At 46.1% G+C, this 11,068-nt stretch overlaps 2 protein-coding genes across 2 annotated transcripts; one reads left to right on the top strand and one right to left on the bottom strand.

Annotated features, from left to right (window-relative positions):
* Positions 1-467: 467 nt before the first annotated feature.
* LOC136449795 (calmodulin-1) lies at positions 468-4,488 on the top strand. The gene is made up of 2 exons (XM_066449990.1): positions 468-625; positions 3,876-4,488. The coding sequence occupies exons 1-2, from the start codon at positions 550-552 to the stop codon at positions 4,247-4,249; spliced, it is 450 nt and encodes a 149-aa protein (XP_066306087.1). The 5' UTR covers positions 468-549; the 3' UTR covers positions 4,250-4,488.
* A 2,981-nt stretch (positions 4,489-7,469) lies between these two features.
* LOC136449794 (serine/threonine-protein kinase-like protein At5g23170) lies at positions 7,470-9,370 on the bottom strand. Its single transcript, XM_066449989.1, has 2 exons — positions 9,342-9,370; positions 7,470-8,990 (listed from the first exon to the last, which is right to left on the bottom strand). The coding sequence occupies exon 2, from the start codon at positions 8,920-8,922 to the stop codon at positions 7,642-7,644; it is 1,281 nt and encodes a 426-aa protein (XP_066306086.1). The 5' UTR covers positions 8,923-8,990; positions 9,342-9,370; the 3' UTR covers positions 7,470-7,641.
* Positions 9,371-11,068: the final 1,698 nt, after the last annotated feature.

Raw genomic sequence — 11,068 nt, 5'->3', positions numbered from 1 at the left:
ACGCTCGGGAAAGAAGGTTGGGCTGGGGTTAAATGCAGGGGCTCGGCGCCATTCACTCTGGCGCCGAGCTCGGTGCCAAGATCTACGGCGCCGAGCTCGGCGCTAGTCATTTTGGCGCCGAGCCCCCTGGCAGGTCATTTCCCCATGCCCAGGAACTCGGCGCTAGTGACCGTGGTGCCAAGCTCGACGTCAATCACTCTGACGCCGAGCCAAGGATCTACTTTTAGAATTCTTTCCGCCAGAGATCTATTTACGAGAAATTTAAAAAAAAAGCTAAATAATAAAAAAATTCGGGAGAAATGCTCAAATGCACGGCGTGGCACCACGAGCAGCAGGGGTCAGGGGAGACAAGTCTCGCGCGTGGAAGGTGGAGCCCACGACCACGAGAGACCGGACTGGTCGGTGTGGGACTGACCGCCTCTGACCGCTGACCCCTGACCGCACAGTGCCCTCTTTTCTCCTCTCTTTCTCTCTCCCCCACTTCCATTCGCGGTTCGCCTCTCTGCCTGCCTGCCTCCCTCCCTCTGTCGGATCCTCGCTCGGGTTGCCATGGCGGACCAGCTCACCGACGACCAGATCGCCGAGTTCAAGGAGGCCTTCAGCCTCTTCGACAAGGACGGCGACGGTATTCCCCACTCCCCCGCTCTCTCTCTCTCTCCCCCTCTCTCCCGACGCGTGCGCGGCTTGATGTGGCAGGGTAGGTTCACGCCACGGAAGCGACGGGAGATCTCACATGACCGCTGGCTGTGTCCGTGGCACCTCGCATCAAGCGGATCGCGGGTAGATTTGGGTGTGTTTTTTGTGGTCTCGGGGTATCTCGACATGTAGATGCAGATCTCACGCCCTCTTATCTCTTCCGGGCTCTATCACGTATTCACGTTACGACTAGTTCTTGCAATTTCTCTGAGTAGGATCCCAGCGAGGAGACAAATTGCTTTAGGCCTTGGAGCCGCTTGGAGGTGTCACCCGGGGCGGAAATTCGAAGGCAGATCGACCTGCTGGCTCTAGTATCCGACGATTGGAGGTTGTGTGGAATTCCAGCCAAGGAATTATTCCATACCATGGGAGTTCCCCCACTATGGTAAACCGGGATAGTGATAGTAGGAAGCATTGAATCATGTGAGGAGGTGGTAGAAGGCATTCGATCGTGTGAGGAGGTGGCACCACGGTGGTTAGCATGGACATGGTGGCGGCGGCGGATGCTGCTGCCTGCAGCTTGGATGTGACGCAGGGCGCAGCGTGGTGTGATCCGGATCGTGGGGACTTATAGCATGTTGAGTCACTAGTTAGTCGGCAGGAATAGCTTGAAGGCGGTGAACTCCGCAGCATGGTGCAATCATATCGCGTCATGGGGGTTGTAGGGGCATGGTGAGTGACTAGCCAGTAGGTGTGCGAATGGCAGGAAAGATGATGTGTGGTGTGTCATCAGCGTGAGGGATATGCCGATACGGAATGAATTAGCAAGTGTTGGAGCTAGCCGTTGGGCGTTGGTTACATCACGTGGTGTTATGATATACAGGTGTTAGTGCCTTTGACTGGATGTGGGTGAGGGTGTTACTGTGCGAGTTCCGTTACAGATTTATGGATTATCCCCTCACAATCTGTTGCACTGTGATTGTGTGCTAAAAGAGAACTGTTCATCTAACTGCTGGACAAATTATGGCAAAAAACTTGCAACTATTGTTTTGTGTTAATGAACTGATGGTTGCCAGATTTGGTCCAAGTTACCAAATTTAGCCATCCACCGTTTGCAAGTTGTAAGCAAACAACACCATAGGCTTTTGGTTCCCCCTCATACTAATCGATGGGCATGTCTGTAAGAGTAATGGCATCTATATGAATTTATTTGCAGAAGTAATATTGTCTAATGCTTAATTGCTTATTGATTTTAAATTGTGAAGATATTGAGGGGACTGATGAAAATAGCAAGAACAATATTGCATCAAAATAATGTAGCCTGGGAAAAAACTCTTCAAGTTTGTTGCTTGTTAAGTACAGTTCCCTACTCATTGGTTTTTACCTGTTTTTTTTTTTCATTTCTCTTTCATGAAACATATCAAAGTTGCATTTAGGGTCAACAAAAAGAGTTACCTAGCTGAGAAATGCACAGTCAAAACCTATGAACCTTTGGTAACATTTGTTTCATAGGGAGCGTAACTGTTTGATATCATGCTATCACTAGTTAGACTTGTTTCCTGGTGTTCCTTATAGAATTCTCATGTTAGCTATGTTAGCATGCTCTGAATGGACTTTGTTAGATCTGGATTAAAATATAACATTATCAACTTCTTTGACAATCCCTAGTCCTAGTCGATAGCTAAGAGCATGCAACGAATTGGCAATTCTAGCATTTTTCCAGTTGGGTTATTCTCTTATTTGTGATCACTCCCTTAGTTGTTACAGTCTTGTATTATGCTTTGAATGATCGAATCTATAATGCTAACATAGCTCATAGCAGCAGAAGCCCTTATGCTTCTAGAATATCTCAAATCCTCAGGAAATCTGGCTCAGTGGGTTTACCAGTCGAACGAGTCTGGTCCGTGCACTTCTTTTTTGTGATGCCTTGGTGGGGCATCTGCTAGCGTAATAATAAGAGGAAAAAAAGTTTGACCAAGCAAAAGAGGAACTAGGTGGGCACTTAAATTCAAATTAAAGAGGACTCAAACCTAAGGTGTTGAGAGTGTACACCCACCGAGTGTGCTAGCGTAGCGCGTAGGAAAAAGGGTGGTCCATATGGCATTCCTGCTGCAGTGCTGCCTAAAAAAATTAGGAGTTCTGGTGCTCATCTAGTATTGTGTTAAATAGGTACTATTCTAGTACTCTTCACACAGTAGGCATTGATTAGCATGCTTAATAATTGTACTGTAGCAAGTTTTCAATGTGAGAATAGTCAAACATTCATTGCAATTATATCTGCACTAAGTTATTGATATCATGGAGTTCAGTTGTAGTTTGTATCCCAGTACAATTTGAATCAAAACAATTCGCATATTATCAATAAGTGCTCGATAAATTTGGGCTTGTGTTTTGATTTAGGGTGTCCTAACCATATGAAAATAGTTTTTTCGAATATCATTTCAGGCATTAATCTTGAGTAGTATTTAGAAACTATTAATGATCTTTCTCCAATCATCAATTCATCATGATACATTTTCATGCCTGCAAATTGTAACCCAAATAGTTAGGCATTGGGTGAAATTCATTACTAGAAAATCTAGGTTTCATTTGGGTTTGCTTTTCTTTGCTTGAACATTTCCTTCCATTCTGATAAAGAAAAGCCAAGTAGATTCCTATGTTATGTAGGTTGTTGACTAACTCCATTCCTCTAATTGTGTTACAGAAGTTCTGTTGGATGGCACAGTTAATTTGTAGAACAATAGAAGTGATCTGTACCTCTGAAATACATTAATTTAAAATGTCAGATAAAGAAAAGTATGGCATTTATCCTTATAATAATGTTGATACCAGTTTGTCCGTTAGTAGAGGTGTTATCCTGTAGCACCAGTAGTCTGGTGGTACTTTTCTGTCTGTGGGGCAGTTCATAGATTAACCATGGTAAGTATTGCTATTTGCATATCAATTGTAATAACTCCCAGATCATGTGGAGGATGAATACTTTTTGACATGATTGGTAGTCTTTATAGAAAGATAACATGTTAAAGCTGGAACTTTTAGGGGACTAGTTGATAGCATGATTGCTATTACTGTTGACACCATATCATGATTGGAATGCCGCCTCAGAAAATGGTTTAAATTTTTGAGCTGTCTTTCTCAGATATTTTCCCGGTTATTATCTATCATCGATTCATTGTTTATTACTATATCAGTTTAAGTAATTTGAGAAAGCAGTAAGTAATGTTTGGCTCATGCTGCAGGCTGCATCACCACCAAGGAGCTTGGAACTGTGATGCGCTCATTGGGGCAGAACCCTACCGAGGCTGAGCTTCAGGACATGATCAATGAGGTTGATGCTGATGGCAATGGAACCATTGACTTTCCTGAGTTTCTCAACCTGATGGCACGCAAGATGAAGGACACTGACTCTGAGGAGGAGCTCAAGGAGGCCTTCCGTGTGTTTGACAAGGACCAGAATGGCTTCATCTCCGCTGCTGAGCTTCGCCATGTCATGACCAACCTTGGTGAGAAGCTGACGGACGAGGAGGTGGACGAGATGATCCGTGAAGCCGACGTGGACGGTGATGGCCAGATCAACTATGAGGAGTTCGTGAAGGTGATGATGGCCAAGTGAGATGCTGCGCTGCCGTTTTGAAGCTAGTTCCTCTCCTGATGGTAGTAACTAGTCTAGTGTTGGAGACTGACTGCATTTGGTTATGCCTTATTCCTCTCCCTGCGTCAATGGACATATCCGTTTGTTTTCTCCCAAGGGATTTTACTACCATGTCGGTAATTTCGTCCAAATTTGTTTGTGGTTGTATTACATTTGTGTTATCTTGGTACAATGATCATGCCTTTCCCTTCCGGTTGAAATTTCTTGCAGAAATACGTGGTATGCAGGTCTAGCTATATCCGGTTTTGTTTGGTTTCTCGTTGCTTCTTGTGCTGTAATAAGTTTTTCGCAGCATTACTCAACGATTTGTCCGCACTGCCTTCTGCCAAGGCGTTGACCGTAGACCTAATAACTGAACAACAGTGTTGCTCTGGTGACGTTAAAAGGCTCTGCGGGTGACGTTAAAAGGCTCTGCGTGTGTCTTGGTCTAGAGGTTGACTTGAGATCTCTTGATTGTTGGCCGTACGACAGGACATAAGTGGAAGTACGATCTTAACCTTGCTTCATTTTCTGTTTGAACAATTTAACAATCCTTTTACTCGATCAAAATGTAGAAGTCGGTCATGTGTATCAAATTGGGTAAGGCACCGCAATCCGCAAGAAATTGCACCAGTCTTCTTGTTTCCCAAGCGCAGGTGCTGGAAGATGACGATTAGTAGGTTTTTCAACGCTCAAAAGAGATAAAATCTGGAAGAAGTATTCGACAAAGGAATTCGTCAATGGAACTTGTCTCTTGGACTGAATCTCCTCGTCTACCTATCCTTTTTTTTCCACGAAAAGAAACAACTTTTTCAAATGTTGTAGAGTCCCACCCCTTCAAACTTCGATTAAAAAAAGAGGCGACCTGATGATTATTCAAATAACGTAAGGTAGACGTTTCAAGGGAGGCTGCTTCTCTTAGAATAATGAGAAAATCCAAAGCGAAGCCAACCTTTTAGGCCCTGTTTGGAACGCGGGATTTTTTCCCGTTCCTGTACTTTTTCCTGTGAAAATGAACTGATTCCTGTGAAATTCCTGCGCAATTCCTGTGAAATTCCTGCGTTCCAAACAGGCCCTTATGGTTCAGCACTTGAGCGCAAAGTGATATTCCAGGCTCCATTTGCGAAACCATTTTTGAATTAATTTAAATATGCAGGAGATTCATGCAAATTCTTCTCTGAGGGTTTGAATTCTGTGCAAATGCATTATCTATATTATATAATTGCAACTGCAAGCACGTTGAACTGAGGAAGCTTAGTGTGTTAAGTTTTAAAAATACTACTCTCTCCCTTCTAAATTATAAGACGTTTTGATTTTTCTAGTTACATAGCTTTTGTTATGCATTTAGATATACAATATGTTTAGGTATATAATGAAAGCAATGTATCCAGAAAAAATTAAACGTCTTGTAATTTGGAACATAGAGTATCTTTTAAAGGACGCAAACCGGGTACACGTGCTGTTTGATAAATTCAAATTCACTAATATGACCTAGTCATTTTCTTTTACTATTTCAAAACGAAATTGACTTTGGTTTGTAGTTAGAATACTAGTAGACTGTGTCCCTTATCTCTAGTATTTTCTAAAACAAAGAATTATGAAAGCTGCCATACCTTTTTTTTTCACGCATTTGCAATAAGCTAATGCGTCTTATGCACCCTTAATTCAAGCCCAGACACAAAAAAAGCATGATATTATTATCGAATCTCTTATTTTCCAAGAACTGATCCTCCGAAGATCCGATCCTCCCTCCCCGGAGTTTATCTATCCTTCTCTCTCCATTAAACAAACCAAGAGCCAAACTAAAGCAAATTATTAAATAACAGATTAACAAAAGTAGATACGGATTTGGATTTTAATATAGTACAATGAGCTAAGCTGTTTTCATGGGCCGTGAGTGCATCAGATAAGAGACTAGATTAACTTCATGACACCTTTCTTCTGTTCACACACTCTTTCTTTCTCCCACCTTTTACAGTGTGAATCAGATCAAGGAGAGGAGCTTTTTTCTACGGTTGCATGCAGCATGCGTGCAGGGCAGGTAAGCAGCTGCCGGTTCACTGTTCACATTATAATGGCCATCTCATGCCTAAAGCAGGAAAAAAAAAATGTCCTTCTGATGTTAGTCTACCAGTGCTAGCTGCAGATCGATGCCGTAGGCCTCATGCATGCCAGCATGGGTTCATTTGATTTTGCTACCTTGTGCATGTTTAGTTCCCAAAATTTTACAAAATTTTTCAAGATTCTCCGTCACATCGAATCTTTGGATGCATGCATGAAGCATTAAATATTAATAAAAAATAAAACTAATTATACAGTTTAGACGAAATTCACGAGATGAATCTTTTAAACCTAATTAGACTATGATTAGACACTAATTGCCAAATAACAACGAAAGTGCTACAGTATTATTTCCTACAACATTTTGCCAACTAAACAAGGCCCTTGTATCCAGCCGCCTAACAACCTGCCCTGGTTGACGTGGACTGCCCATTATATATATATATATATATATATATATATATATATATATATATATATATATATATATATATATATATATACACACATATATAACTACTTTGCAGCTGGCCATAGAATAACTTATTCTGTGGCCACTTTGAGTTATGATAATTACCATGCTAATTTACCAGACTACAATAACTCCTTACTAAGTGATTTACTATAACATTATAGTAAATATCACCGTGAGTTATAGTAACACGAGTATCATAAATGCATATTCATGTTATCGTAAATTGGTAGATACATTATCGTAAATTAAGGTGGCTATAGAATAAGTTATTCTATGGCCAGCTGCATAATAGCTTTACCCTTTATATATATATATGCCTTGTTTGAATGCGCATGTATTCATCGCAATCCACATGTATATATGCCTTGTTTGAATGCGCATGTATTCATCGCAATCCACATGTGTTGAAGTGGAATTGAACTAAATTCCATTCCATTCCACTCCAACCCACGTGGATTGAGATGAATACACATGCATCCAATCGATGCCATAATCTCCCTACATTACCAGAGTTTTGCTAGGATGCGTTGGACTAGGTGACAGGATTATGCACAATCATATACTTACTAGAACGATAGTGAAATGCATGATGGTCTCAAGTCGAAGTCAAAGATGAAGAAACCCAAATTTCAAACGTGAATCATCAAGTGTATATACATCATCGCCACGTCGATCCATATCTCGAGACTGACGTGTATATCTTGCACGAGGTGAAAAACGAACAGACCGAGCAAAACAGCCGTAGATTAGTCTCGTAACTACTGTGACAGTAACAGTCTCGTGGGTGATATGTAACTAGCAACAGTAAACATCCATCCATCTAAGGTTTATCATTCAATCAACTACTGAAAACGAGATCGAGCTCGCTCTCGAATCGATTCAAAGCACTCTCTTTCGCCTTCGATCCATCTGAGTGCGCCGTGCCGCTCATCATGCCGTTCTTCCGATGCGATGACAGAGCCTCGTCGTGCGCCTCGCTGCTGCCGGAGTGCTCGGTGCACTCGACCTTGGTCGCCCTCACCCGCTTGCTCCTCCTGACGCGCTGCCCCCACGACGCGACGTGCCTACACACCCGCTCCACCACGCCGCCGCTGTCGCCGCGGTGGTGGTGCCGCCACCACCCGGCGCTCTCGAGGGCGCCGCGCAGCTCGGAGACCACCTCGTCCATGGCCGGCCGCCGCTCCACGGTCTCCGACACGCACCGCGCCGCCAGGGTGAGGACGCGGGCCACCGCGCGGTTCGCGCGCGCCGTGGGCGGCGCGGCCACCCTGGCGTCGAGCACCTCCCTCGCGCGCCCGGCTCCGATCAGCGGCGCGGCCCAGGACACGATGGACGACGGGGACGAGTTGACGTCCATCACCTTGCGCCCGCTCACGAGCTCCAGGAGCACCACGCCGAAGCTGAACACGTCGCTCGCCGGGCCCAGCCGCCCGGGCTCCGTGTAGCAGGGGTCCAGGTACCCGATCGTGCCCGCCGGGGCTGGCCCCGCCGAGCCGCCTTCTTCGTCTTCGTCGTTGTCGTCGTCACCGTCCTTCTCCTCGCCGCCACCGCAGGCTCCAGCAGCTCCAGGTGGCGCGTGGACGACGGTCTTGACGCTGACGGCGAGGCTGAAGTCCGCGAGCCGGGCGCGGCCGTCGCGCCCGAGCAGGACGTTGGCGGACTTGACGTCCCGGTGTATGATGACTCGCGGCGCCGCGGCGTGCAGCGCCTGCACGGCGCGCGCCACGTCCAGCGCGATCTCCACGCGGCGCGGCCACGGCGGCGGCCTCGGCGACCGGTGCAGCAGGTCGTGCAGAGACCCGTTGGGCATGAACTCCATGACGAGCAGCGGAGGCAACCGAGGCCCCGACGCGGCCGGCGGCTGCGGCGATGACGACACCCCGACGATGCCGATGACCCCCGGGTGGCGCGGCGCGGCCGAGAGCACGGCGATCTCTTTGGCGAGCTTGGCCTCCCCCTGCGCGTGCGACGGCCGCTTGACGGCGACGACGGCCATCCTGCGGCCGCCTCCCCTCAGCCTGGCCCTATACACGCTGCCATGGCTGCCCTTTCCCACGAGGTTCTTCGCCGCGAATCCGCCCGTCGCCGCCTCCACCTCCTCGTACGAGAACTCCTTCATGGCCACGCCAAGTGCAGCTAGCTATGGCGTTGCGTATTGCTGGAACTCGAAGAGGTACTAGGAGCTAGCTAGCAATGGAAAGCAGTTTGTTAGCAGCAAGCAAAGCAACTAGGCAGGGAATAAAAGGGCAAAGAGCGAGGGGGCAAAGAAAAAAGAAGAAAAAAAGGTAAAGGCGGCAAGGATCATCAAAGGAAGAGGAGGGTGTGGTAAAGTTGATCATTGCAGTTTTTTTTTGAGAGAGAAAAAGATTGCTCTAATCTAGAGAGAGAAAGAGGATGATGATGATGCTGCTGCTGCTGCTGGTAGTCTGGTCCCCTAAACAACAAATTTTGTCTTCTCAAGGAGAAAAAAAAGGACCCAATAGTAGTAGAGAAAAAACAAACCTAACAGACCAAGCAATGGCATTGAAAGTGGCTTACTTGCTGTTTCCCTCCTCTTGTGATTTTTGTTCTCCCTCTTGCCTCTCTCTCTGCCTCTCTCTTTCCTCTTTTTTTTTTTGTCTTTGCTTCTCTCTCCTCTCTGTTGTTTAGTTGTCATTAGACGGTGCATGGGAGGGAATTCTTGGACCTGATGAGATCGTTGGAGTGGTTGTGCTGGGCCTGCTGGCCGCCGGAAGGGCCTCGCAGCAAGCCAACAGATCTGCAGCAGAGAATGTTTATCTGTCATGATGGAATGTGTGCAGGTGTTGACTGTTGTGTGGACTGGTTGAGCACTTGGACTTGATGCGCGCGGCCATGAAAATACATTGCTTGCAACTGCAACAGGTGGAGGCCCTACGCACCCATCGATGATAGGAACCACCCTAAAATACCATGCTTGCAACTGAACAGGCATCATCGCCTGGTGCTGCTGGAAGAAAGAAAAGCGCGGTGTTTTGGCTTACAAGACAAGGAAAGGCTGGATCCTAAATAAACAATAACAAACACGAACCAAGCTAGATATATATGGAGTAGGAGCTAGCTCCATGTTGGTTATCTATATCGACAAAAAAGTTCTCTTGGGATATACTTCAAGTAAAAAAAAAAGTTGTTGGACAACAAGGATAGATTGTGTGGTTGTGCAGGGCAATCAATCTTGTTATGTGGAAATTATCGTGTTCGGTCAACCTCGGGCTGTGGTTTTTCATGTTGCACATATGTAGCCTCCCTTGGAGCATCTTTAAGAGTCCTAATTTAATTTCCATATATATATATATATATATATATATATATATATATATATATATATATATATATATATATATATATATATATATATATTCTCATACGGAGGTATCCTATCTCCCCTAAATATTTTTTGTCCTAACCCTCTTAATCAACGTGCACATAGGGAGATGTCACAAGCACATGATTTTTCCCCGTCTCATCCCAAACCCATCATCATCTCTCCCTCCCTCCATCTTTCTCCTCCCGTCACCGCCTCGACCACCGCCAGGGCCGCTGGTGACCTCCCCCTCCCGCTGCCCACCCCCGCCCAACCTTTAATTCCCTGCCCTTAGCTAATCCCAATCAGCGCGCGACTCCTTACCTCCGCTATTTATTCCGCCCAACAGGATGTCTCCTGTCGCCTCACTCGTAGCCTCTCAATCCGCCACCACTGTCGGGCCGACCACCGCCCCTGGGCCCCTCCCCATCTAAGGCCCTAGGCATGGAGACCTCTCCTTGAAACCCTAACCGCCATCGGCCACGGAGAACTCAACCACTACCCAGACATAGAGAACTCAACCGCCACTGCCTCGTCCACCGCTACCGCCCTGCGGTGACCTCTCTGCTGGTCGCACCGCCCACCGCCCACCCATGCGGCCCCTCCCCCCAATCTAGTTGTAGCTCGTGTGTTGCGTGCGTTGGCTATGCATGCGCGTCGAATTGTGATTTTGTGTTTGCGTGGCAATTGTGGTTCTACTTGTTGTCTCATCTCGGCCCGAGATCGTGTGGTACCCAGAAGCAATGAGATAAGCTTTGTTGATTGATGGAGAATATGAAGTAAAAAATTGGAAAGGCCCAAAGAAGAGGATTTAATCACATTTTGATCCTGGAGGCTTGGACATTATGATGGGAATCACAGAAATCGAATTGTTTTTTTATGTTGTATCGTCTTCCTTGCAAGCCGCACAATAATTCTTCAAGAAAGAGATATGGTTGTGGTG

This window comes from Miscanthus floridulus, chromosome 5 (assembly GCF_019320115.1).
Source record: "Miscanthus floridulus cultivar M001 chromosome 5, ASM1932011v1, whole genome shotgun sequence".
In the NCBI taxonomy this organism is placed as follows: domain Eukaryota; kingdom Viridiplantae; phylum Streptophyta; class Magnoliopsida; order Poales; family Poaceae; genus Miscanthus; species Miscanthus floridulus.
The sequence above is the reverse complement of the archived record's forward strand: the minus strand, read 5'-3'. Positions and strand labels throughout refer to the sequence as shown.

Bases quoted from the DNA above. Each gene is read 5' to 3' on its own strand.
- LOC136449795 (XM_066449990.1), top strand. From the start codon at position 550: ATGGCGGACCAGCTCACCGACGACCAGATCGCCGAGTTCAAGGAGGCC. The intron at 626-3,875 runs GTATTCCCCACT...CTCATGCTGCAG, and splicing joins CTTCGACAAGGACGGCGACG to GCTGCATCACCACCAAGGAG.
- LOC136449794 (XM_066449989.1), bottom strand. From the start codon at position 8,922: ATGAAGGAGTTCTCGTACGAGGAGGTGGAGGCGGCGACGGGCGGATTC.